Genomic DNA, 27,142 nt, shown 5'->3' on the forward strand with positions numbered 1-27,142 from the left:
TATTACTACAAAGGAGAATGTCAAGCTTGATGAGCTGAAATGTCAGTTTTAAGACTGTCCCAAACCCAAAATAACAGAAACGAGTGAGCGCGTGAATACGCAGTCAAGTTAGGAGTCACTAAAGCAGAAAAAAAACTCCTAAAAAGAAAAATCTGTGACTGTTTGACATTCAAAGTCCAAACGCACCCTAAAATCGAGAAAAATGTTAACACTAGAAGAAAAAAACAAGAACACTTAATATTTAGATAATTAGTTGATGTGGGAGAACAATTTTTTTTTTAAAGTTCTCTCAACTGAGTGGCTCGCATGTGCAAAAGTGGACTTTGGGATTGTTTTTGAAGCTTGAACTTTGGGACCCCGAGCAGGTCACCTGAGCTGGATAAACTGACCGTGATTGTCGGTCGAATTTCAGTTAAACGAGGAAGGAGGAGAAGGAGGGGGGAGGAAAAAAAAAAAAAAGATTAGAGTTGAATAAAGTGACGCAAACACAGGCGCGCAACATGAACATTTTTATTGCAATAGCTCTATGGAAAGCAAAGGTTGGAACAATATAAACATCACGTACGGCGGCGTGAAAAAAAAAGCCACAACTTCTCCTTATTTGTAGGAGAAACTATGAGGTTGATTTTTCCCAAATGGAGGAGGTACGAAGGAGAAGCGTCTCCCCACTACTTTACTCTTTTCTGTAAGGCTAATATGAACAAACAGCATTCAAGTGGGAAAAGAACACAAGTAGCAGGAGGCGCGCCTCCAAACGGAGGACCACTAATCAATCAACTGTACTACACAGCAGCAAATTAACTGGAATATAGTTACAAAAAATAACCAATTTCTTAATACAAAAAAAAAAACAATGCAAAATGCCACAAAAAAAAATAAACCGGGCACGCATTGCTTTGTGTGCAGGTTGCTTGGATACCTCCCCGCTTTTTTGGCGTCAACTAAAATACAAATGAGGGGGGGAAAGGGGGAAAGGGGGAAACGCATCGCTTGCATAAGGATGCAGTGAAGTCTACAAAATCAAACAAGTCCTAGCATGATTCTTTGCAGCCATTTCGGACTAGGACACGCTAATCAGTCCGATCTGAGCTGGCCCAGTCTGAAATACTGTAATGTGATAAACTGCTTAAATTAAAAATAAATAAGGTTGACTATTGAATTGAAAAGACAAAAAAGGAGAAATAGCACTCTTGCTTTGTATTATAAAAAAAAAAAAAGGACCATGTCACAATAGCACAGCAAGTACACGGACCTTTGGGACCGTTCTGACCGGCCTGATTTTGAGATGGATCCACATAGGCCGGGGGTGTCCAAACTTTTTGCTTAGTCCGACTTTCTGAAAACCCCTAAAACCAATTTTGCGTCACAGCAGGGGTCACTGACCGCTTTGAAACCGAGAGCTACTACGTGAAGGATAAGCACTTCTGAAAATATCGATTATTTAAATAATGCTGTTGTTGTAAAAAAAGTAATGGCGTTCATTTTTGTTAAGACACATTTCATGGTAACGATTTCTCACAGAAATTACGCAACAGATGAATAAATATCAAAAAGCAACACTTGAGTTCTATAAATCTCAGCCAGTGGTTAGATTTTCAAATGATCACTTCAGTCCCAGGTCAGCTATTTTTAGAACGGAGGCTACTCATGTAGAACTTGGTGACCACTGCTTTAGAGCTATTTTGCTTTTATTTTAGTAGCAAAACAGTTCGGGATTTTTATGAAAGTCATTTTTTTTCCATATATTCTAAGCGCCACTAGAAAATGGCTGACGGCGGGCCGCAAGTGGCCCCCGTACCGCAGTTTGGACACCACCGACATAGGCGGGAAAAACCTCGCAAAGACGGCCTCACGTGTCCCTTCACATGCGCACAAAAAATACGAGTGACTCGGAGAATGGTGAACCAAAAATAATCAGTCAATCGGTGTTGCATTTAAGCTCACATCTCCGCTGTAGGAAAGCGGTAGGAGACGCTACATACGGATGCGGGAGCGCACCAAAAGGGGGCGGGGCTTCGGCTAACACTGTGTTTGATGCCCGTGTGTGTGTGCATGTGTGTGTGTGTCTAAAGGGGCAAACTATGTCCACGTGCAGCCGCAGCTCGGGTAACTGAAAACTTTTTCACGTCACCCGGAAGCATGCGGCATGTGGATGTGCGTCACGCGCTGCTGGGAAGGATCCTAATCGTCCGTGAGGTGGGGGGGAGTGGGGTGGGGGGGCACTTAGGGGGTCTACCCTGGGTTGTGTGAATAGTGTGTGTGCATCCCATGTGAGACTTTGTACCGTGCAACACGTGAGGTAAAATGGAAAATGTTTAAAAAAAGAGAAAGAGAACATCAACCTCTCAGTCATTTCATGATCACACGCTAATTTCTCGGCTAGCCGAGGAGCTAAAAAAAAAAAATGTACCGGAACTATTTGAACGTCAAATAAATATGTGCAAGTGTACCAAAGGAAATTTTACTTCCTGTTAGGGAGCAGGAAGCCATTCTAGGTCAAGTGAACAAGCGCATCCCAAAAAAATAGATTATACTGTATATATACACATTCTCTACAACAACGCTCTCCACAACGTAATAACTGTACGGTACCATAGCGAGGTGAGGCTGGATGGGTTAAAAAAAAAAAAAAAAAAGCATAAAAATCAAGATTGTATCAAGACTGCCTCCCTTTTTAACACCATATGAGGAAGTTGAACCGCCTGCTCACCGCGACGCGAGAGGGCAGCAAACACTGGCGCTTGACCAGAGACGCGAGTTTAAAAAACAAAAGAAGACAGTGAAGATTTGCATATAAAACAAGAAAAACAAAACGTGAGACAGTTCATATGAATGAAAAATATGCAAGCCTTTCTCTGTCATCTCGTCTGTGTCTTCTGCATCCAGAACATCTCAGTCCAGTTTTTTTGGGGGGGGGCACCTCCTCCTGTGCCACTCCAGCTCAGTCTGTGAGGACACAAAAACAGGTTAGCTACGTCTTGGTGCGGTTTTGTTGCAGTACAAGTGTTTGAAAAGCAAAATTCACAAGAGGAGCTTTTTTTTTTTTTTTTTTAACCAAAGGGAATCTACAATCCCTACTCTCTTTAACTGTCCCGGTTTCAGTTTCTCAACTTTGGCTGGGACCCGTGTCCGGGGTGACCCCGGCGCAGCTGGGTTATTCCACCGAAAGTGCAGCTTTTGTGCGACGACAATGCGAGCGGGACGCCACAATGCCGTCGCTTTGACAGGCGGCGCTGCTGGAATGCCGGCAAGCCCGCCTGCAGTCCGAGTTTCCTAAATCGCGATCAAACAAACGAGCCAATCGGAGCCTTGTCCCTGCTGCGGTCTCAAAGTTAATCCAATTCTAGTTCAACAGCAAGGATAATGACGATTAAACAACAAATTAAAGAAGATGTCAACACCAAAATGTTCTTGCCATAAATATGTTGTACGTGCCCCCACTAGTCGAAACTTCTGACTAATATTGCATTCGTGGATTACGATTTAAATAGCAAAATTCTCCCGTTTAAATCCATCTCAGGGGGCGGCCATTTTGCCCCTTGTTGTCAACTGAAACTGACGTCACAGTTGCCAGGTATCACACATAGATGATTTGAGAGATCCTTCTAACGTCTAATGCCCCTTGAGAGCACTCCAAGTGGAAATGGAGGTCTTGTTACAAGCTTGGCCGTAAACTCACATCAGCCTGGAAATAGACGTGTAAATATAGAAATCCGGCAGGCGCATAGGTGGCAACGCCAGAGCTTAAAGGCCAGCCTCGTATGACTTTGGCTCTTGACCCCACCACACCCCTTGCCTGGCGCAATCCGTTAACCACCTTGGGTCACTCCACACATAAAAAAAAAAAATTCGGATGCAACATCGAAAGCAAAGCCCTTTGACCCGTCGCTGTAAACGAAGCAGGTGTGCCGCCATCCCGACGTGCCACAGCTGAGAGGAAACGCATTCCTAAGAGATGATGCCTTCCTCCCGTCGCCGCTGCGTTGCCTCGACACGCCGCCGCCACGATGACATCAAAGCGGCGGCCGCCGTGACTCGGCACGCTGGCGGCGACGGCTGCTAAGCGCGCACTCGAGTCAGCTGGTGCTCAAACGATCCTGACTCATGCCCGCATGGCACGTTTGCTGAGGAAGTGAGCTAAACTTTGATGGGGGGCATTTCAGCCCATCAAAACCTCGCAAAGTCTCAACAACTTCCAAAAGGTAAAAAAAAAACACTGGATGTTTGACACCATTTTTCCCCACTATGAGTATTGAATGAGTATTCACCGATACCGCGAACCGATACCTGAAATGTAAAATTCCATTTGATTTAACATAATGACAAAAAAAAGAACTTGCTGAACTTATGCGACATTTCAATCTGCTGCAATGTAGCACCAACTAGGAAGACTTACGAATCAGATTCTTATTTTTGCCTTAAGTATCTATGGCCTGTATCGGCAACCTCTGGGAGTACCCGATACCTTCAAGTAAGCTTGGTATCAGCTTGACACCTGGTAACAATGCATGCAGGTCAGGATGGCTTCAAAACATCAACGGTTCTCTGATCTTGACAAAGCTACGTACCGTCAAGAGCCAAAATAGAGCTTTTACATGTGGGGGAACAGCGAGTTGATAAAACAAAACTAAAAATAGCACAGAACACAAAGGCTTATTTTTAGCCTGCGAAGAAAAAAAAAAACACTTCTATTCCCTCATTTCAAAACGTCTTTGTTTCATACAAAAGCAAATGTACTCACCCTTGGTCGTCGTGGAGACGCCTTCTGATTTGATTTCGAGACCAGCACGGGCAGCGTTCTCTGGCACTGCAGCGCTCTCGTTGACATCGGCGGACGCGTCCGTACGGCCCCCGTCATCTCTCACCTCCAGGGCGATGTAATTGAGGCCACTTTGGTATCCCACAGACACGTCGCTTGCGTACATTCCGCCGGTCAAGGTGGGAGAGGACGCCGAGGTGCCGGTTGCCGTGGCCGGGCCTGATGAGAAAGGCTGGTCCGGGTCCCGGCGATTTTCCACCGACATCCACGCGCTGTCGAAGGATGGCATCGGGTGGCTCGCCGAGGATGAAGGTGTTGAAGTGGAGGAGGAGGTGGAGGAGAAGGTTTCCGAGCTATGCCTCCTCCTGCCTTGAGGGTCGGCCCGGACTACCTTTGGTTCCGGGGGGTGCGCCGGTGTCCTTGCTGGGCTCCTTGCTGGGCTCCTTGCTGGGCTCCTTGGGGGCAAGGTGGGGGGTATGGGGGAGGCGGAGGAGGAGCCACCATGACTGTAGCATCCCTCCATCACGCAGAGATGCTGCAGCATGTCTGTAGGGCTCGTTTGAGTCCTTTCGCCCTTCTTGCCGTACGTCATTTTAGTGTAGTCGTCGCCCGCTGACCTCCAGTGACCTCCGGCATGGACCCCGGGGGAGGCCAGCGCACCGGAATTACTAGCCAAGGGTCGGATATAGCTGGGCGGGTTCCAGGGGGCCACCAGGCTGGGTCTAGGTGACTGGCTCTTACCTAGACAGCCATCGCTGTCCTGATGGTCGTGACCCACTTCCATACTCATGTAGTCCTGACTGGTTTGGGGTAAGGGAGGGGTTCGACGGTGGTCGCTGGAGGCTTGGGTGGGGGCTTCATCCTTGCTAGGAAGAGGGTAGGCAGGAGGCTGCTGTTGGCGGGGGTAATGATCACCAAAGTCGATGTTGATATACTCCCCGGGACTCGAAGGCCTATTGGTCGCGATCCCGGCCGTGGGGACCGAGGTGGAGGTAACTGCGGATGAGGCGGAGGCCTCGCTGACTCGCAGCGGACCGTGGAAACTCCTCCTGCCTAAAGGCAGGCGGTTGGGTCTCATGACACGTCCGTCAGCCACGGCGGCCGTGGTGTGGTGAGCTTCGTAAGGCGGGGGTGGGTGTGAGGGTGTGGAGGGGCAACCGCTGCCGCCAGCCCTCCTCTCGGGTGCGGATGAGGGAGTCGCGCCGACCGAGGCGTGGACTGGCTTGCCGAGACAGGCCATCCGAACATAGTCGTCGCGCTCTTTCTCATCGCTCTCTCTGGTGGGGGCCTTGTAGGAGCGAGGGAGGGAGAAATAAGGGCTGAAAGACCTCCAGAGTTCGGCGCCATAGGACCCGCTGCTGCCATCCAGCTTCTGCCCCATAGTACCGCCGCAGGACATGTCCATGTACGCCGCCGCGTTGGCGGGTCTCTCTGCTATGCTCTCACTGGTGCTTGCGCCGCTGTGGGGGGGGCTGAGGGAGGCCTGCACCGGGGAGGGAGAGCTGCCCCTGCATCCCGGGAGCATCATCATGTAGCCGTGAGCGTCGGTGGAGGACTGCGACTGGGGCTTGGCCGAGCGGGGACCCAAATTTGGACTCTGAAACTGATGCGGTTGGGAAACGGGGTGAGAACCGGGATGCATGGGCATGTAGTCGGGAGGCGTGTCCCTCAGCGACGGAGCCACGCCGCACTGCATGGGCACGTAGCCGCTATCTTCCTTGGCGGAGGACGGCGGCGGCGGCGGCGGTGGCTGCGACGTCGAGGGCCGGCTCTGCTGGCTGTGCTCGGAACAGGAGCTGTCTGACGCGTCGGCCGATTCTTCTAAAGAAAAATTGGTTTGAGTCATTTTTTGATAAACAGCTACCCCGGGCCCAGCGCTTCTCCTCCTCCTCTGAGAAAAAAAGCGCTCGTCCTCTGTCGTCGACGTGCTCTCGTCTCGTGGTGTGTTGGCGCCGCTGCTGTTCCCGGAGCCGGCGCTGGTGCCAAACACCTCCCGGTTCCAGCCCACGGCCATGTAGTCACTCAAGCAGTTCTCCTCTCGGATCGGCGGGGTGTTGCCCAGGGAATCGGGGGTGTTGCTGCGCACCCGGAAGTACCTGAAGTCCCCGGGGCTGGATCCGTACTCGTCAGACGAGTTGAAGCCGCCGTCGGACGGAGAGCCGCATATTGATGCACTGGATGGCCGTGTGAGGGTGTCTGAGACAGAACCGTGGCCGCTGCTGGAGGACACGCTGACCGGGCTTGTGGTGAAAGGGTGGGAGACCGGAAGGGAGGCGGAGCGGGCATGGTAAGTAGAGGTTGATGACCCGGGGACGGCCCGCACGTGGCGCCCGGCCCCGGCGCTCGTGCCGGCATTTCCCAGCACCGCGCCGGCGCTACCACCTAGGTCCGCCTCAGCGCGGCCAAGATGGGGACGCCCCGAGTTAAGGTGGACCAGGCTTCCTGTCGTGGAACGAAACAGTCGGCTCATGGTTCCCTCCCCTTCGCTGGATGTGCGGAAGCGGTAACCGCTAGCGCCGGAGCTCTTGCTAGACGGCGGCGTTCCCACCACCGACTCCATCCTGGAACGTCGAGGCAGGCCCGTCTGGCTCGGCGGCAGGTTGCTAAGGTGCCGGTGCGTGGTGACAAACGGCATGGGGTTGGAGCCCGATGACTGGCTCTTACTCCGAGGCCTGATCTCCACGTAGGCCTTCAGGGCCTTCATGGTGTTCAGAAGCGTCTCGTGCATTTTCTGGGCCACGACAGAGTCGTCCACCTGCATCCATATCTCCCCCGGCCCGATCGAGGAGAAGCGACCCACCTCGATGAAAAAGAAGCTTTCAGAGTTTCCGCAGCGCCTGATGTTCATCAGGTGCTGGTTCACGCATGGGGTCTCAGAGTTCAACTTGATTAGGTGAAGGGTTTTGGACGAAAGGCATAAGCGATACAAGCCCGTGAGGTTTTTTGTTTGACCGAGTCCTTTGGGTTTGACATTCACATGCCACACCTCCTTGAAAACAGTGCCAGGGGTGACCGTACCATATCCATCATCCAAATCGTCCGTAATCAAATGCCCCTTCCTGCCCTCGCTCATCAACTCGCTGATGGCCACGTACCAGTCCTCCTGGTCCTGCTCGTTTTCCGCCACAATAGCAAAATACTCATCCTTGGTGTAAAGAGCAATGAGGTGTTTGTTTTTAGAGTCTGCTCTCTTGTTGACAGTGAAGCACTGGTAGAGGTAAATCACCCTCTTGGGTGAGGAAGGGCCCGCCGGTCCGGCTCCCCCGCGCAAGCTGCTCCGGAATTTCTTCTCATTGTCGTAGTACTCCAACCGGCTGGGGCCCAGGTGGCTGGAGGCGCGCAGCACGAAGAAGCGCTTATGTCCGTGCTTTTGCTTGCGCAGGTAGCCACACTTTCGAATGTCGTCCACTGCGTCCGGCGGGTTTGACACGCCGCCAGCCTCGTACGCAAGGCCGCCGCTGGTGGTGGTGGTGGTGGTGGTGGTGCTGCCGGTGGCAGTGGCGCCGTGCTCCACCGGGGACAACGATTTTCTGCCCGGGGGTTCGGCGACGTCCGCGGAGAGATGATGAAGATGATGATGCGACGCCAGCTCGTAGTGATACGACTCAAGGTGGTGTTGGTAGGAGGGCGGCAACTGATGGGAACGACTGCCACCGCCTCCGCTGCTGCTGCTGCCGCTGCTGTTAATTAACGGGGAAGGGGGTTCCCTGACCGAGCCGTCAACGTTTGCATCGGTAGATTTGGAGCCCACGTTCCTCTGCTGCGTCTCCAGCTTCAACTTCGCTGCCTTGCCTTCCGGGTAATTCGTGAAATTTGCCATTCGAAAACGCAATCAAAGGTCACTTGACTTGCAAGCTAATCCAAGCGGACCACTACCCCATTCTTATGTCGGGAGACCAGCGCTCAAGTCCGGTTAGGCCAGCTAATGCACGGCACTGATTGCACTATTCGCCAAGCGGTTGTTTGTTTGTTTTAATCCATAAAGTGCTCCTTGTAGCAGCAAACAACTATTGCACTCGGCCTCGTTTTAAGAAATAAAGCCTACCGTGTGCAGCATGGCCACGTTCAATCGTGTGTCTCCAGCTAGTTGTTAGCAACTCGCTCTCCTCCGCCTGCACACAAGTCTCCGGGCCACAGCACAAACAACACGTGATCACCTACGTCAGGAATAACAGACTGGCTCAAATAGCCTGAGGCGTTGTGTGATTGGTCAAATATTATGAGTGACACACGCTGACAGGCGTCTTGGCCAATTGTCAAAAGGACGATACGGCCTTGCGTCAATGGATCTGACCAATCACAGAAGCTAAAGTTTTTACCGGGGTTAAAAATAGGCGTCAATTTTTAGGCTTGTTTCGAATGTGATGGGAACGTTGCCAGAGAGCTGCATCCAAACCGCACATCCAAAGTGGCCTGATAACTTATTTACATTTATCTTTTTATCCATCAATATGAAATGAGGTTCAACCAGCGTTGGCCCTACACAGGTGGGCCAAAGACTCGTCAGAAATACGCGTAGCCCCAGTTAAGCCCCACCAGCTTTTTATTTGATACTCTAAAATATATTTATAAAATATTATCTCATCCTCCCTATGTCAAGTCCACTTTAGTCCCATGAGTGAAACAAAATCCTGGAACCTTGTCTGGATTCAACTATCACGCATTATCATTAACGCGGGGTTGTCCCAGGTACGAGTGACCTCACTTAATCCGCCTACTAATACCATCGCATTACAATAAAATAAACCATAGCAGTTCAGACTAAATCTCAAACTATAATTTTTTTTCAAATAATAAGAAAAAATATACAAATAGGTAAACATATTTTGCTAGTCAAATTTGTTTTGTTGAGGACAAAAAAATGTGGACGTTATTGTGGTAGGCAAGTTTGAAATCTGAAGAAACAGTCACATCCGAGCCATGGCAGATCGGATGAACAGAGTCTTAAATCTGGTGAAAAAAAAATTCTCACAACTGTACAATTGTGAATACAGGGTATCCGAGAGAAACACTTTCCTGCGTTGTCTCATAGTCCACCTGAGTAGCGTTTAACTTTTTTATATGCTGCGTCCATGGTGAATAATTAACTATTTGACACAGTGGGTAAGCCTGTTGAAACATCAGACGCATTTCAAAGAAAGATCTGTTTCGCTTATTCCTCCCACGAACTCCTTTGGTGAATGTCTTGGGAACAACTGCACTTAATGTTACCCACATCCAACGCTTACAAGTATGAAATTTACATGTGGGGAAGTAACGTCAACAATGTATGAAGTCAACATTGCACTTCAACTGCTCTGATAAGTCAAATTTAACGGGAGTTAAATTGCCCTAAGGAGGCCTCCCGGTCAGGTGTCGCAAACGCTTGTCCGGGCGCCCTCTGCTGGTGACAATGGTGTACTGCAATAAGTGCTATTGTACCGCTAACAAACGAATAGAGCCAACAAAGCTAAAACACACACAAGAGATTCACAAAGGATCGCATGCTTGCCTTTGTTCACGATTTTAATTCAGGGTAAGCACAGGAGCAACACCGTCACTGTTGTTGGTGCTTCAGTTTGGGATTTATCTCAATTTTGGTTTGAACTTTCGAGATTTAACGACCCGATAGTGAGCGATGGAAATGTTCCAATTACACTCAATTAGTCCAAAATTTGAGCTGCAGAGTTGTTTTCTTCTTTCCACAATTAAAAACAAAACAAAATTTTAAAAAAAACTACGGAAATAATTTGATTAAAATTAACCAATCACCGTAAAATGAGGTCAAATGAAGTGGCCAATGAGCTGCCACGCATTACAGCAGGATGGTGGAAGTGGAACTTTTTGATTTATTATCTCCTGACATTTAAAATAAAAAATACATTCTTCATAGAACCACATGGGATCAAATTTTTAAGTATAATCAACATCTAACCTAGAAATGTCATCTCTCATCCCTCAACATTCTTGTCACCATTTGATATTCTATAAAATGCCCGTCCCTTGAACCGAGCGGTATCAATGTAAATCCTCTGTAAATCCCCACATCACCCCCCATCCCCAACCAGGTCCAAATTAAAACCTTGCACGTGCAAATGTTCAATAGCGCCATCTGCAGGAAGCACACACATATCGACATAAATTGGGAGGATCAGCAAAGATAATCCTCAACACGAACAAATCTATGAGTGAAGCAAACTGTTTAGTCTCAGCCACTAAAGACACTATCTGTACCTTTTTTTTTTTACATGAATTTCTGACGTGGCTTATATTTTGTCAGATCAAAATGAAATTTTTGATTCAGTCCTTTTCCCCTTGCTTGGAAAGAGGAAAGGCGATAAGCTGCATTTATCATTTGTTGACTGTGTCTGCAGATCCCCGCTTTGCTGAGTCGCTCTTCTTCTATTCATAGCAGCGGCCAAGACCGCGTCTCCTCAACTCGGTTGACGCTAATCCCAATTTTGTTCACAGAGAAAACGTTTGACCCGAGAATCCAACCTGAGGTGCCACCACAGCCTGCGGACAAGCGCTCAGTGATGCTCCATCATGACGCTGCCGTCCTCGCACAGTTGTGTGACGACGCGGATGTGGGAGATCTTCCTCACCGCTTTGTACAACACCTGCTTCAGGTTCTTTGGCTCTTTGGCGACCACGCTGAAGAAGAGGAGGAACGACAATGCAATATAGTTAAATTAGCAAAGGCATTTTAAAATTTGTTTTAGAATCTTGTTATGGAGTCAAAAGTTGTTGTTTTTTCATGCGACAAAAAGGTTTTTAACCTTGTAAAGGAGAAGAACTGAGTTTTGCCAGCAATCAACAATTGCAAAATTGTGATTCCCTTATGAAAGTTTGCCCAACTCACTGGCGGAGCTACATGGGGGGCCGCGGGGGCACTGACTCCCAGGTGCTAGAGCAGATAATGGGAATTTTCCGATTTCACCCCATCCCCCTGTGGGGAACATGTCATGAATGTTTATCGACATTTTCTAAAGAATGTTTTGGGTTTATTAACCCAACAAATCCTAGCTCTGCCAGTGGCCCAACTATCTTTGTCCCCATTCCCCAGCAAGCCAGTAATGTTATACATTTTGCGAATGCATAACATTACCTCAGTTTTTCTTCTTTGCAAGTTGTTCCTGTCGCTGCTTCTCGGCTTGCCGCTTCTTGTGCTGGGCTATCTCGGCCATCTGCAGCCCGTGGGCCATTTGCCTGATGGGACGAAGCGAACACCGTGAACACGGAACACGCGCGCTTGCACGCAAGCAGACTAGTCGTACCCGGATTTGAGCTCTGGAGGTACAGGAAGAGGTTTGGTGAATCCGTCCCTCCCAACAAGCCAGTACGTCTCTTCCATTCCTTTCCCCTACAGGAGGAGAAGAAATAAGAAAATGGCACTCCATGAGGCGGGCGTGTCCCACCTTCACTTCCGTCCTTCCCCTCAGCTCCAGCTTGTAGCCCAGGTTGAGCGCACGCAGAACTTTGACCGTGTCGTGGTGCACGTGGATCCTGTAGGCTGTAACGGGCCGAATAAATACCAAAACAAAAGCGAGGTATGGATAAAAAAAATGTGCGGACGTGAAACTTACGCATGCCGGTGGACTCCATACGAGAGGCGGTGTTCACCGTGTCTCCGAATAAACAGTAGCGTGGCATCGTGAGACCGACCACTCCCGCTACGCAGGGACCTAAAGGATGCAAAACACATCGTCGTCATGACAACATTAAGATAAACAACAGCCCCAACAAAGCACCATGAGGAATTCATTTTTTTTGTTTATCCACCTGTGTGCAGTCCGATACGGATCCTGACGGGAACATCGGGCATGTGTCTCATCTTGAAGGTTCCCACTGCGCTCAGGATGTCGAGGGACATGTTAGCAATCTCCGCCACGTGCCGGTTACCGTTAGGAACGGGCACGCCTGACGCCACCATGTAGGCGTCGCCAATCGTCTCCACCTGCGTGGAGGGTGCGTGAGAAGATCCTACCCAGGATGTTTTGCTTGACGGGAGGGGGGGGCACCTTGTAAACGTCGTGGTTGCCGATGATGGCGTCGAAAAGCGTGTAGAGGCTGTTGAGCAGGTGGACCACCTCGATTGGCTCGCTGTTGGCCGAGATGGTGGTGAAGCCTACGATGTCGCTGAAGTAGAGAGACACGCTGTCGAAATACTCGGGCACCACCGTCCCGCCGATCTTCAGAGCTTCTGCCACGGATCTGCGGAACGAATTGACAACATCGGATTTGTCCGACTGTATGCCGTGGTTGACGTTATGCCTCACGGAGGCAGCATCTGCGTCAGGAGCTTCTCCGTCTTCTGCTTCTCGATCTCCAGCTCCTCGGTCCGCTCTCGGATCAGCTCCTCCAGGTTGGACGAGTACTGCTCCAGCATCCGCAGCATGGAGTCGATGATGTTGGTCTTCTTGCCCTTGTTGATGTCCTTGAACTTGAAGAGGAGTGACATCACATGAACCAGCGGCACATTTGGTACTCAGCTCATCAATACGACATTAATATTGGTCAATCTACACAGACATGGATGCTATTTAGCGTTAGCATTGTGCTAGCAGACTGTTATGTGATCCTCTTTATGTTTAGTTTGCCAGTAAACTTCAACAGCTTTTATTAATTATTCATCAAGTGTGATTCTGAAGATTAAAGAATTACTACAAAATTAAGAAAACACACTGTTGGTAAGAAATGACGACAAACTGATGGAACAAATGTCGTTCAGGTTGTAAAGGCTGACAGTATATAGTTGTGGCAGTGTGAAGAACCTACCTTGTCAAATATCTCCTCGAACGTGGGTCTCTTTTCCGCCTGTTCGTTCCAGCACTGTTTCATCAGTTGGATGCACTCTAACGGAGCGCAGTCCAAACTAACCAGCGGGCGACACAGAGGCGGCGGCTTGCGCAGCTTCGCGATCACATCTAAAACAAAAAAGCAGAAAGCAAAATGGATGCCCGGGCACCAGGTCGTATTGTAGGAGCTGTTTTTGGATGTCCCACCTGCGGCCGAAAGATCCAGCATGCAAAACGGAGGCCCTCGGATAACCACCTCCTGGGTGATGATGGCGAAGCTGTACACGTCGCCGGCCATCGTCCCGTGGAGGCCCGGCTGAGGGCCTCGGAGCAGTTCCGGAGCCGTCCACAACAAGTCTACCGAGCGCAGCTGTTAGATTTTGAAGAATTTGTGAGGACGTCGTCGTGCGGTTTCTCACCATCTGCAGGTGGTTCCACGTACGGGAACCTCTGAGCTTCCAGAACTTCATTGTAGCCGTAGTCTGTGATCTTCAGCACAAAGCGTCCGTCCACCACACAGTTGCGAGACTTCAGATGGGAGTGAGACACTCCGCAGTGATGGAGGTACTTCATACCCTAGGAGAGAGAATCAAAATGCTCAATGGTGGTAGACTTACAAAGTTTGGTCTTTCTGAGGCACCGTAGTGGCCAAACTTTAAAACCTACAAGTGCTTCTGAACTTAATTAAATGAACCTTGATTAAATCCAGGAGCAGGGAGGACTTGAACATCCAGTCCAGCTTGACGTCGTCATTCAGGAGCAAATCTTCCAGGCTTCCTCTGGAGCAGAACTCCGTCACGATGGCAAACACGCCGCAGTCGAGGAAGAAGCCCAGGAAAAGGTTGATGTTCTCGTGTCGCATGTCCTTCATCTACGAGCGGATAGCGAAGGCTCTTACAGTGTGATGCCAAAGCCGTGTTGTTTGATGATCAGGTGTCCTACCAGCTCAAACAAGTCACTCGTTTTGGGGTTGATGCTGCTAAACGAGCCGTAGGGAAGTCTCTTGAGCCACGCCCAGTCCCCCTAGTGGGCACGTTCATTAATTACAGTCATGCCCCGACAGTCAGACACCTTCATTACCTCACAGACTGTCGGAAATTATAAAACGATGACGCCAATTCGCATAATACGTCACTATTAAGTGTTTAACAATTTTTTTTTTTTTAATTATGCTGGGTAAATCACACTCACCTCAAAAATGACAACATTGGAGTTCTCGTACGTGGCGGGTGATTGGATGGAGGACGTGACGCTGCATTCCGACACGCTCTTGGTGCAGCTGGCTCGGCTGTCCTCCACGTTGAGCTTCTGGAAAATGGAAAATGACTCTTTTGAGTTTTATTTCTTGTTATAGAACATATTAATTATTACCTTGTTGCTAAGTGAGGGGTTGATAAAGGTAACATCCGCTAGAGTCAGCAGGATTTTGTTCGGACCCCTGAGCAGGCGAATCTGGTTGATGCGTCGCCTAGGCAACAAGAGACAGGGAAAAACGATGTCACTATTATCTTGTTTGCAAACAAAGCCCAACCCGGTGCCAGACTTACCGGATAAAGTAAATCAGCACAGCGGCTAGCACACAGGCGGCAACGGCTCCTAGCGCAATGCTAAAGGTGGAAAAAAGATCCACACCTGAAATAAAAAGACACCAGTATCAGTTCTAATCTTTGACACGCCAGAGCCTCAAGGGACTCACCCCCCGAGCAGATGACCCCTGGGGTGAACCAGCACCGGAGGTCCCGTTCGGGTCCCGAGCCGCGAGGAAAGTGGATGTCTCGACCCAGGAAGTTCACCGAGTCGGCCTCCATGTCGAGTCTTTGGTGACAGGGAAACATGTCTTTAGTTCGGTGGTAGGAAGTAGTTTCCAAATTAAGACTCGTCAACAACCTGTGTGTCGGTGTCAGCTCACAGGTGAGTCCGTCCGTGTCCAGCACGATGTAGTCTAAGAACATGTTTCCAGAAGAATCCGATTTCACGGGATGGCTGAAGCCCTGCGATAGCAATTAGGCAGCGGCGTTTGAAGTGTGGAAAAACATTTGCGTTAGGCGAGCGTACCTCAAAATTGTGGTTGCGAACTTGCTGCGCGATATTCCCACCGGACATCCACTCCTTGGAGAGGACAACACGCTGCACGGCGTGAGCGACGAGAACCACCGAGTTGTAGATAGTCCCGAAAAGAGGAGACACCTGCAAACACCGGCTGATCAGAATCTTCTTCTTGTGCTCATCTGCAATCTTCATTCAAAGAAAATATTGAAACTCTTTAGTGTGTCATCACCTGCTGGGGTTTGATCGTCCTCGCCAGCTCGCCCTTCTCCACGGCCTCCGTGTAAGCTTCCGTAAATGACACCCGGGGCGAGTCGACGGTGACGGTGAGCATGGCGTCGTAGGCCCGCAGCAGTTTGCGATTGCTCCTCAACGCTGGGTAGCTTACATTCCGGAAGGGTAGGCTGTAGAGGAGCGTGTCGTAGGGCACCAGCACAAGGGACCCGTCAATCATCCGCATGTCGTAGGCGGTCTCCAAAAGGTGCTTCTGAAGCTCGCCGCCGATCAACGCTGAGTGCATGCAGAGGATCACAACTGAGGGACAGCAAGTAAGGTTAGAGGTAAAGTTCTTGAGCACAATACATAAAAAAAAAAAAAAAAGATCCACCTCGTATTTCTCTCATTTTCCGAACTTTAGCCAGAGTCCTCCTGATGCCGTGTGGTGTGTTCTCCATAACGCTGACCAGTCTAACGGGCATAGCGTGGGCCCGGAGGGATTCTGCGACCTACAACGCACACGCACGTTGTGAACATGACACGTGTAGCCGAAAATGTGATTTGAGTCACCATTTTTATTCCAACCTTTCTCGCCGTCTCCACCCAGATGTCATCCGAGGCAGAGATGATTCCGACGTGAGCCCATCTGAAGTACCTCATGATCCGTAAAAGCACCCAGGTGGGCCTGGGCATGGAGCGGGCGAAGGTCGGGTGGCTCCAGACGCGATCCAACTCGTAGCCGACACAGCTCCATGAAAACAAAGCCTGAAGGAGGAATTAATTAAATTATAAACAAAACACTAAATGATAAAAGTAGATTTCCAATCATGACCGAATCAAATTAAACAGTCTTTGCTACACTGTAACAACGGCATGTGCTGTTACCCACCTTGGCCACCTGGGGGCAGTATAAAATAGCTCTTCTCAGAGGATAAAGAATGTCTGACTTTTCAGTACTGTTGGATTGAACTTCTAAATGTTATTAAAATTATTTCTAAGTTAGTTCTTTTGGTGATTATATGCATTTCCGATTTCGTCGACTCACTTTGTTCCAACCTTTGCTCAGCATTGAGGCAGCATCGCAGTAACCCGGGTTCGCGGGTCCCACGTAAGCCGAGGCTTTGGTATGGAAAGTCACAAACTTCTCCAGACCTCTTGAGGTCTCACATGGCTCCTGCGGAACGACATTAAGTCGTTTAACAAGACATTTCTCACTCCCCAAGTTATTGCAAGCGAGGCATGCAGGTGCTTACATGCAGTATGGTGTAGTCAAAAGTGGCAGCGTAGGACAGCGAGGGGTCTTTGTTGATGCGGTTGACAGCCAGCTGTGCCGCCACATCGGGGAGGGCCTTGGCGAAGAACGGGTCACATTCCCAGGGGCCAACCACCCCGACACGAAATAATCCACCTAAACCCGGCCAGGGCAGCGCAAACAAGCAGGCCAGGAGCAGCGGGAGGAACCTAGTGGGAGGACCTCGGTGAGGTGATGAGGTGTTGTCCCATGCCTGCTTCCATGTTGCTTGAGAGAGCAGACTCCGTCCTTGCATGGTGACGGTGATGAAATGTTCACACTGGCACAATCAGATAAAGATGGATTAACGGACCACTTCATAACTGCTCTAAATATAATCCTTTATCTTGGGAGCTTTTTTTTTAACATTACATTAACCCATGATTTTTTTAGAGGATCAAGTGTGCTGGAATATGACTTTTTTTTTTCATCATAACAATCATTTTAAAAGTTCCCTACCAGAAATTAGACGGACGTTCGCCTTGGCAACAATTCCGCCGGAGTCGTCTTGAGGCATTTTCATGCACGTCCTCGAGCGTTCCCCAAACATTCAGCAGAGTTCCTGCAAGGGAAAAAAAAGTGTCTGCATGGTGGTCAAGTTCCCTGGTTGTGCGAGGTGACCTACCCGACAGATTAGATGCAATCCAATCATGACCCCTGCAGCATTAAGATGCATTGAACAGTGACGACAATTTAGACAACACATTTACCCAATTAAATGGGACTAATTAAAAATAAATAAAAAATATATATATATAAATAGAAATGAACTATTCATTACACTGAGGAATTGTTCACTCACCTCACCACAAGATGGTGGTAACGCTCACGTGTTTGCAACCCCATAGCCGTTGCTCAGCTTTCCACCCTCGGTATCCATAGCAACCATTTTCATAATGCCAGGGAACGAGTTTAAAAGACTGTCAGGAAATAATTGTTCGCTCATCTCACCACAAGGGGGTAGTAACGCTCACGTGTTTGTAACCATAGATCACGCGAGGCTTTGCACCCTCCGTATCCATAGCAACCACTAATGTCAGGGAAAGAGGTCAAAATGACAACTATCAGGTTTATTTCGAGTGCATATTTTCAAACTGTCCAGTGACGTCATTGTTCTTGGTCTTGTAGAGCCTGTCCTCCACTTTTAAGTACTTGTCATATTTCTCCTTCCCCTCGCTGGGGTAGATCCTCTTGAAGCCTCCTAGGTGGTCGTCTTCGTAGCTCTCCATCTCTTCCACCATGGTCGCCCGTCGCTGCTGCTCGTTCTCCAACCTGGAAGGGACAGAAAGTTTCACGTCTGCTTGAAAAACCAAAACAAAACAAGGGTGACTACCTCTCCTCAATGCGCACGTTCTGTTTCATGCGCTCCTCCAGCTTGCGCTTCTCCTCCTTGATCATCCGGCATCGGTCGAAGGGAGCCAAGTTGATAAGCACCATCGTGTCGTAAAGCAAGGCGTCCTTGACGTCCCGGTCTAACTGCAGCAGGGTGGAAAAATCTGGAGAGTGATTCACCTGAGAATTAATAAACAAAAACGTCTTCAACATGGGTTCCTTTTCAGATAAAGGAGCTGAAGGAACAAAAAGGTACAAACAAAGTATGGTGGTACCTCGACTTACATGAGGAGGAAGGCACAATGGCCTTAAAATCATCCAATGGGTTTGGCATCGATTACAAATAGTGCAGCCATAGATTCAAAGGCATATATTCTTTATCCTCTCCAAAATCAACTATAACTATGTTCTTGCCAAACTTGTTTTGGCTGTATATGTTTTCCTTCTGAGCTAACGTTGAAAAAAAAGTGTTGGGAAGACTGAGCACCTCTATATATACATATCTGTATTACACTGCCCCCAAGTGGCCAAGGTGCATACAAAAAATGAGACTGGGGCCGTCAATTTTATAGTCATTTTTTGGTTGTATTTTTGTGTAATGGGCTTTGGGGTGGGAGTTTTCTTTTATGGATATTTCCATTCATTTCAAGAGGGAATGACAATTTAAAACATGTTACGAATTTGACTTGTATCTCAAGGCACTACTGCAGTGTATAAAAAAAAAATGTTGGAGATAGCATAGTAGACAAAAATAAAATGTGCCAACCTCAAGCACCCACGGCCTGTAGTGCTCGTCCAGAAGCACGTCAAAGCCGAGGAGCTGGAAACAGGCGCTGCCCACCACGTGTTTGGAGAAGAGCGTGATGTAACCGTGCTGGATGCGAGAGTGAGCCAAAACCAGCGTCTTCACGATGCCGTCCTCGATGTTGCTCCAGATCTTCTCCGTGTTCCTGTAGGTGGACCGCAGCTGCTTCTTCAGTGTCGACAGTTTCCTAAAACAGCGAAAGTGTCATACATGGCAAAAAAAAAAAAAAAAAAATTGAATATTGGGCTTTGGGGTGAAATTTCAGGAAGAACCGAAAATCTCTTGTTTAATTGACCAATTTTTGAAGTAAATATAATAATAAAATAACTTTTTTCTCACTTTGTGTACAAGTTATGAATTATAGGCAGAACGTTTTTACAATACTTAATTAGAATAACATTTTACAATAAACAATGGGTAATTTTTTTTGCCCATAATAAAAAGTTGATTTCAACTTTATTTTTCACTATTTTTAAGTGACTTTGACTTTTTTTTTTTTAATAATACCTTATACCAGCCGAATACTCAGTTGGGCTCTACTTCTACCTTCCTTATGAGCGTACCTTTTGCTACCCGTCTTCTCATCATCGATGAAAGTCTCGCTGTCCTTGTTGATGGTAAAGTTGGTGAGATGCATGTACTTGTTATTCTGCCAAGCAGACCCCAACATGAGACCTCGCGTTGCTCCACGTCATCAGATGAGGTCGACGGGCACGTGCGCTCACCACGTTTTCATCTGTTGGCTCTTCATACTTAATGGTGCAGAAGCGGGCCAGGCCTTCGTTGTACATGTAGATCCTCCACGGGTTGCACGAGGTCACCAGCACGTAGATGCGCATGTCGAACTTGAAGCCGTCGATAAGCAGAGGCTGGGGGGGAGCAAAGGGAGCCATTCGCGTGTCTTCCGACTGGCGATTTCCGCGGGAGACTCACCTTGTCGATGTATTCCTGACAGATCATATCCTGTTCCGGCTGGACCTTCTCCCACGACGTAAAGATGGAGATACCTTTGCCCTGGCTGCCCACATTGGGTTTGCAAATGTAACATTTGTCTTTGTCCCTGGCGTAGGCTTTGAAGAGGCCGTACCTGCGATGGACAACGGGGGAGGGGGTCGCGTTAGCGCATGCAACACGCCAATCAACATGACACGGAGAAGCAAGCAAAACACACTCGATGGGAAAGGTCCACGTTCGAGGAAAAATGTTGTAGTCTTTGGGGAAAAACTTGAGCATGTGCTTCCAGTTAGTTGCTAACGAATTTTTGTGGCAAATTTCAGTCATAGAGGGCAAATGGTTGATTTTCTGCAACAAAAGAAAAAATATTGGCATGAAAAGAAAGGACTGCTAGCAAATATGGCATTTAAGAACGGGAATGAGTACCTGGTATGGTTTCATTTCCTTAAATTTCTCCTCACAAGGACGAGTATCGCTCCAAAACAGGGTCCAGTCTTCACCTACCTTCGCCTCTTTAATGCCTAACTTATCAGCAGCCCGACGCACTAACACAAAAAATAGGCAGCAGCTTTTAATTTTGCTCACGTACGTGTGATATTTTGTTGTTACCTACCACTGTCATAGCGGCAATTGGTGAGATTAATACCCTGACAACTACAAGAGGAGAAAGTCAATTAGAAGGACTACAATCAGTCATTATGAGCGAAATAAATAATATTGCATGTACCTGCAAAGTGGAACATCGTCGTCATCATCGTCTGTGAAAGGGCAGCTGTCCCAAAAAAACATCCTAAATGAAATTACAAATGTTTACATTTAAAGCAAATATGCTTTAGGGCAAGCACGTCGGACAAATTAAATTCATTTTAATGGTAATATATTATTTCAAATAAAAACCATAGACAGAAAGAGAGAGATGGGGCAAAGATAAGTAGATAATCAATTATTATTAATGTTTATCTTTTGATTTTTTTTTTAGTCTCACCTTGTTTAGGCAGATGCAGTAGCATCTGCGTGTGATAAAGGTTTTATCCCCACGCTTTACTTTGGACAAATCGGGAAAAGCCATAGCGATCGGAAGTATTTTGGCAACATTGCTGCGACACGTGACGTGACGTCATCACCCTCACCTTTGTCATACGAGCGGGTCTCTGTAAAAAAGAGTTGGACTCCGTTTAAATGAATGCCACACGTTGCTTGTTGTTCGTTCATTTCCTGACTGAAAATTTCAGCCCAGTCTCGTCAGATCGTCACGCCGAAAATCTTAATTATTCCTAATTATTTACGATTAACTAACCTGCTTTTCCAATACAAGCAAGGGGATCATGAGTATTCTAACACACGCTGTAAGAACCAACTATATTACACGAATATCCAAAATGTTGTTGTTTTTAAATAGGTATCACTAAAAACTATAATTTAACAGGTTAAAACGTCAGCTTTCCTTTCAACTCAGGTAGGGTTAAAAATTTGGACACCATCTTGGAAATCAAGTTATTTTGCTTCCGGGTTGAAAAACAACAACTTCCGGAATGACGTTTCTTGCTAAAATTATTAGACCGTTTAGCCATTGAAATTGGAATTAATTGCTCGTTGGCGCCACCACGCAGGAAATTAAAACAACACATTTATGTGGCTTGTTATTTTTTTTTAGTAATCAAAATTATTTTTTCATGTTTTAAAAAAATTAATTAATGCCAGACTCAGCTACAGAGATTTCCACTCCCAAAGGTTAGTCAATAATAATAATAATAATAATAATAATAATAATAATAATAATAATAATAATAATAATAATAGTTAATAATTAATAATAATTAATAATAATGATAATTCAAGAATAGACCATGTTGCATATGAATAAGCAGAAGGAGCCTGGATGAGGCAAGAGACGCGTGCTGGATGGCTGCAGTTGTGCCCGCAGAGGTGCAGTGATTCATGATGTCACATGCTGAGGATTGGGGTGACTCATCCACCAACATCCTCCCTCACGCTGCCGCTGCAGAGCAACACATTCAACATTCGTGCACACGTGAATGCAGCAGCCGCGCACACACAAAATCTGCATTCACATCACATGTAAACTCATGTTGATGCATAAGAATAAATGGACACAGACTGTCCACAATGAAGCTTCTCTTGCTTAAAAAAGCAGTCGACTTTATTGGTTTCTTTGTGTGTAGCAAAAGTAGTCATTGACATGCGCATACTTGCATATCCAGCAAACGCATGTTTATTGGACAATTTTAACAAGATACATCTAAAGAGGTCTTGTACAGGCAACAACAGTACATCACTCAAACAAGGATCATCTCAAGGTACGACAACATTGCTTCTGTCATCTTGAAGACAATTTTTTTTTAATTCTTTTTCATTGTTGCGTTGGAATCTCGTAAGACATTTTAGATGCAATTATACATAAACGTGCACACTTCTTTACACGCAGATGCCATCTTGATCTCATACAAATATCAGTTTGGTACAAATTACAAAACTTGTTTTCATGAGAGCGGTTGGGATGAATTTGTTGAGATTGTCGATGCCGTGATTTGGGAATATTATGGCCACATGGCAAATTTATTTTCTTCTCCCCTTAGCAACAGATAATAGTCACAAAATGTCCAAAAAAGCAACATGGCCGTTTCACCTTCTCTCCTGTGAAGACACTTCTTAGTCCTGAAGCAGCTTTTTGGAATCACATCATTCCGTGTGTGTTTACATTCCCCAAGTGGAGCTCATGAATCATACAAAAAAATGATGAGCAAAAATGAATGAATAAATGCTAACAGTGTCACAGTGACCTGTAAGGCAGCGTATATGTTATCAATATGTAAACAACTTCAACTGACAAATAGTGATTGCGCAACCCGGTTCAAACATTACCAAATGGAATTCAATTCAATTTTTTTGTGCGGGAGGGAAAGTTGCTTCTTTTTTGCAGGAACATGTTAAATAAACATTAATATTACTTTTAACCACAACCTGGTAACCTATTTTTTGGTCTCTTCACTTATCATGGGTAGTTTATTGGATCAAAATCTTGACCCAACATGGTGGATCAAATCCTTACCCCATTGCGCTGGGTTTTATTGCAATTTTTTGTTTTTGTCCAGCAATGTGACTTCTAGCCACTGGCGGAGCTAGGAATTATTTCAGGAGGGGGGGGCGGGGGGCAGCCCAAAGATATCTCAGGGGTCTCTGCAAAACATATATATTTTTGACAAACCCCAAAAATGGGAGGGAAAAAAAAAAACTATCCAAAAGTCGATTATATGGCCTGGCACCTGGGGTGTCCAAGCATAATTCGAGGGCAGTGCCCCCCCCACCCCCCCACTTTAGTGCTCCCAGCAGATCTTGGCAGTAAAAGAAAAGGAATGGCATGTAGACTTTGGCACTATAGCAACAAGGTAATTGAAGTTGTGCAAAGGGATGAGTCACCAGAGTCATTACAGTGCTGCCTCGCTGCCCCCGCCATCAAATACTGTACGTCCTGTTCGCAAATGTCGTTTTGCTCTTTTGTTTGAAAGGCGAACTGCATACACAGTACGTGAAATTGAACGTGCACAAATAATAAAAACAACACAGTGACGCTTCAGTCATTCCTGTGTATTCTTCTGGCCATGTGGTGAATTTGATTGACCATCCTTTGATTGTTCGAATGTTTTGGGAGTTCAGAAGCGGGCCGATTAAAGCCCTTCCGGAATGGATCGAATGATGACAAAATAGAAACACTCTGGTATCTCCTCGACACCGGATCCGTTCTCTTCCTTAAGCCCCGCCTTCCCGGGCTGGCTCGCCACTTTCAGTCCTGCACCCGAGGCCTCTTCATGAGTAGCTGCTCAATGTATTTCTCCAGTTGTCCCTTACTGTCGGACAAGTATCCCTTTGGGGGCGACTGGTAAAACGGATCCTGTGGCGGAGGGAATCTGGGAGGGGCCAGTGGCCTCGAGGGGAGGCGGTATCTGGGGTAGAAGGGCTTGCGCTGCAGGGCGGTAGGGGGCTTCCTGAAGCGGGGCTGCACCCAGTTGAGGTAGCGCTGCTTGGGCTGGAACGGGGACCGCTGGAGGAAGGTGTTTAAGGCCAGAGCGCGGTTGGGCACGTAGTATCGGTACGTGGGGCGAGGAGGAGGGAAGTAGACCGGGTAGAAGGAGGGCCGCGTGTATGGGTAGCGCGTCCAACTCCAGGGGCTTTGCTTCACCGGTTTCAGAGCTTTGGTCCACATATAAGGTTTGGATACCGGAGTGCTCCAGAATTCCTTGGATTTCGTTGGCGATTGCTCTTGAAACCAGTTTTTTAGGAGATGGCGCGATGGAGATGGTTGCTTGGAGAGGGGAAAGGTGATTGGACCGCTTTCGGAATCCGGAAATGAGGACAAGGGCATTTGCGGGTTCACGTCTTTTTTCTTCTTCTTCTCCACGTCGCTGATGATGTCCACCACGTCGTCGGCGGGCAGGTGGAGCTTGCTGGAGATCTCGATCAGCTTGTCGATGGTCTGGGGGTCGATGTCGTCTTCCTCCTGCTCTTCTTCGGACCTCTTGTCTTCGGCGGCGTTAGGGGAAGACGAGGCGTACTTCCTGCCGCCGCCGTTCTGCTTGACCATGTAGCGCAGCAACATGTCCGAGGCGATGTCGGCTAGCTTCTCCTCCTCCATTTTGGCTCGCTGCACCTCGGCGGCTTGCCTCCTCATCTCCTCTTGCTCAGCTTTGGCCCGGGCCTCCTCTTCTTGGGGACTCAACGTCTCCTCCTCCTCCTCCTCTTCCTCATCTGGCGGAGGCATGTCTTTGAAGTCATCCATGAAGTTGCCTCTGAATGTTGGAACATTCAAGTTCTGCTGGGTCTCCTCTTGCCATTTCAGTTTCTTCTTGGACAGCGCCACATTGTTGCCTTTATTGAATGGGATGATGTCATTGTAGCTGCTGTAGCCACGACTTTCCCTCTGGTTTCGTTCCCCCGCTCTCTTTGCGGCCGTATCCAAACGTGGAAATTCTTTCATCATGGTCTCCAGATTCTTAAGCTCCTCCGGGTTGAGCTGCTCTTCCTCGGCGCCTTGCTCAGCCGGCGGTTGCTTCCGGGCCGGGACCGTCTGGCTCGTGGTGCGACTGCTCACCCGTTCCGTCATCCTCTCCTCTTCTTCCTCAGCTTTCTTCTTCTCCTCCCTCGCTTGTGAGGCCATCAGCAGCTCCAGCTTGAGTCGCCCATCTCTGTCCCGCTCTTCTCCTTCGGGTTCGTCTCCCGCCACGGGGTCTTCGTCCCTCCTGCTCTCCGCCCGGGTGTGATTGAGCGCCCCCAGCAAAATCGCCGCGAGTGTTTTGGGATCCATGTCGTCAAAGAGGTCATCTCCTTGCGCCTCCCTCTCGGTGATTCGATCCTCATCCCCGTCGCTCTGAGCATCTCTCGACGGCGCCATCTCGGTAGGGATGACACGTTGGGTGTCGGGGGTCGCCGTGGGGACAGCGGAGGAGGCCCACGCAAAGACAACCAAGAGGAGAAGGACACTTGGGGTGTTGCGGGAAGCCATCATGGCCTCTGGTGCAGGATGAAGAAATTCCTGGAGAAAATTGAAACATATTTCAGCTCCTATAAATCATATCAAACAAATCCCTAAATTAAATTCTAGTGTGAAATCCATATGGAGATAACCTCAACCTTCATTTTTTTTTTTTGTCCAATCAGATGCCACCTTCCGTGTGTTTCCATGTCAACGTAATCTACCCACAGCCTTCAGATTCGCTAGCATAACTCCAACTATACTAGCAATAAGATTTTTTTTTTAATTGGATCATCCGTACAGAGCCAGAGCGCTGGCCGTGGATGACATCATCATTGTGTTCTAATTGGTTTCAGAATTAAGAAGTGGACTAAGTTCACAGTCACAAAAAAGTGCTGCAGTCCCGCTGCTCGCCTGCTCTGGCAGCCTGTCAACAGACGGGGGCCATAGCCCTGCTCCGATTGGCCTTGAGGAGCGTTGACGGCGGCCACTTCATTAGGGACGCCTGCCCAATTCTAAAGCGACACTCCAGCGAGACAATAACAAATATGTTGCATTATATTAAAAATGAATGATGCATGCCCTGCCAATCAGACCTGATACGGCCATTGCGGGTGAAAAGCAAAAAAAATAAAAAATACATAAAAATGCATTCATTAAAAAAAACAATAGACAGTTATTGTTTTAGCTATGAAAAAAAATGAATTATTAGGATGTATTTATTCGCTTTGGCTGGGGGCGCACTCCTACCTTTTGAGTGGGGTTATTTTTGATGAGGGGTGGGGGGGAGTCATGGTGATAATAGCTTGGCTGTGACGAGAACAGTGATGAAGGTGCTGATGATGATGACAATACAGAATCCACGCATCGTGAGCAATCCCGCTTTAAAATCACATTAGTGACAAAATAAAGAGTCATGTTGGAATTGGATATGAACAGTTTCTCATTCAACTTATTTTCATTATTGTCAGCTTTTTATAAGATGGTGAAATTGCAAAGAGATTGTATTTTGTATTATTAGAAGTTGAGACTCACTTGAGGTGGGAGCACTGTGAGGGGATTCCAGCCTCCGCTCCTTAGGACGTCACAGTCTTGTTGTCACGCTTCACAGCACACTTCCCCGTGGGTGTGCGTTTCTCCTTCTCCGTGTCTTCTCCTCCTTTTTAGTCGCTCTTCTCTTTTGTTTTCTTTTTTGTTTTTCTTCTATTAGGATTTCCTAATGTCCGTTCCACTTGCTTGGATTCCAAAGCCGGGATTCCTCTTCTCCCTCGTCTTGTTTTCAGCACCGCGGACAGCGTCAGTGCCTCTTATAGAGGACCACCCGGGACACGTGACACATGCGTCAAGCGCCCCCATTGACGTCACCAGTCCGGGTTCCATTCATAAGGAATTTCTGCACCGCCTTGGTGACCCCGCCCCCACCTCCCTCCTCCCATCAGATCAATGAGCTGCAATGCTCAATGAATTTGCAGTG

General features: G+C 47.8%; 4 protein-coding genes and 1 long non-coding RNA gene across 5 annotated transcripts; 1 reads left to right on the forward strand and 4 right to left on the reverse strand.

Moving 5' to 3' along the window:
- Positions 1-496: 496 nt before the first annotated feature.
- On the reverse strand, positions 497-8,900 carry irs4b (insulin receptor substrate 4b). Its single transcript, XM_088368571.1, has 2 exons — positions 4,742-8,900; positions 497-2,946 (listed from the first exon to the last, which is right to left on the reverse strand). Exons 1-2 carry the CDS (start codon positions 8,577-8,579, stop codon positions 2,942-2,944), a joined length of 3,843 nt encoding a protein of 1,280 aa, XP_088224697.1. The 5' UTR covers positions 8,580-8,900; the 3' UTR covers positions 497-2,941.
- On the forward strand, positions 8,239-11,467 carry LOC148403363 (uncharacterized). The gene is made up of 2 exons (XR_015857083.1): positions 8,239-8,558; positions 11,210-11,467. It is a non-coding gene; the product is annotated as an uncharacterized LOC148403363 (long non-coding RNA).
- gc2 (guanylyl cyclase 2) lies at positions 10,247-17,996 on the reverse strand. The gene is made up of 24 exons (XM_088368578.1): positions 17,549-17,996; positions 17,052-17,369; positions 16,844-16,972; positions 16,384-16,563; positions 16,190-16,307; positions 15,815-16,116; positions 15,592-15,723; positions 15,424-15,527; positions 15,233-15,351; positions 15,084-15,168; positions 14,908-15,004; positions 14,728-14,844; positions 14,479-14,559; positions 14,231-14,407; positions 13,956-14,112; positions 13,744-13,893; positions 13,517-13,665; positions 13,018-13,181; positions 12,760-12,952; positions 12,521-12,695; positions 12,325-12,423; positions 12,157-12,251; positions 12,016-12,101; positions 10,247-11,392 (listed from the first exon to the last, which is right to left on the reverse strand). Exons 2-24 carry the CDS (start codon positions 17,343-17,345, stop codon positions 11,269-11,271), a joined length of 3,327 nt encoding a protein of 1,108 aa, XP_088224704.1. The 5' UTR covers positions 17,346-17,369; positions 17,549-17,996; the 3' UTR covers positions 10,247-11,268.
- Positions 17,997-18,138: 142 nt separating this feature from the next.
- On the reverse strand, positions 18,139-21,649 carry LOC148403365 (tubulin polyglutamylase ttll6-like). The gene is made up of 11 exons (XM_088368601.1): positions 21,166-21,649; positions 20,908-20,970; positions 20,794-20,834; positions 20,607-20,725; positions 20,398-20,528; positions 20,160-20,313; positions 19,952-20,095; positions 19,790-19,875; positions 19,188-19,413; positions 18,423-18,601; positions 18,139-18,361 (listed from the first exon to the last, which is right to left on the reverse strand). The coding sequence occupies exons 2-11, from the start codon at positions 20,967-20,969 to the stop codon at positions 18,160-18,162; spliced, it is 1,344 nt and encodes a 447-aa protein (XP_088224727.1). The 5' UTR covers position 20,970; positions 21,166-21,649; the 3' UTR covers positions 18,139-18,159.
- A 665-nt stretch (positions 21,650-22,314) lies between these two features.
- On the reverse strand, positions 22,315-26,929 carry vgf (VGF nerve growth factor inducible). Its single transcript, XM_088368588.1, has 2 exons — positions 26,704-26,929; positions 22,315-25,728 (listed from the first exon to the last, which is right to left on the reverse strand). The coding sequence occupies exon 2, from the start codon at positions 25,699-25,701 to the stop codon at positions 23,983-23,985; it is 1,719 nt and encodes a 572-aa protein (XP_088224714.1). The 5' UTR covers positions 25,702-25,728; positions 26,704-26,929; the 3' UTR covers positions 22,315-23,982.
- Between the last annotated feature and the right edge of the window lie 213 nt (positions 26,930-27,142).

Source organism: Syngnathus floridae, chromosome 1 (genome assembly GCF_059516105.1).
Source record: "Syngnathus floridae isolate MCC-2025c chromosome 1, RoL_Sflo_1.0, whole genome shotgun sequence".
Lineage (NCBI taxonomy): Eukaryota > Metazoa > Chordata > Actinopteri > Syngnathiformes > Syngnathidae > Syngnathus > Syngnathus floridae.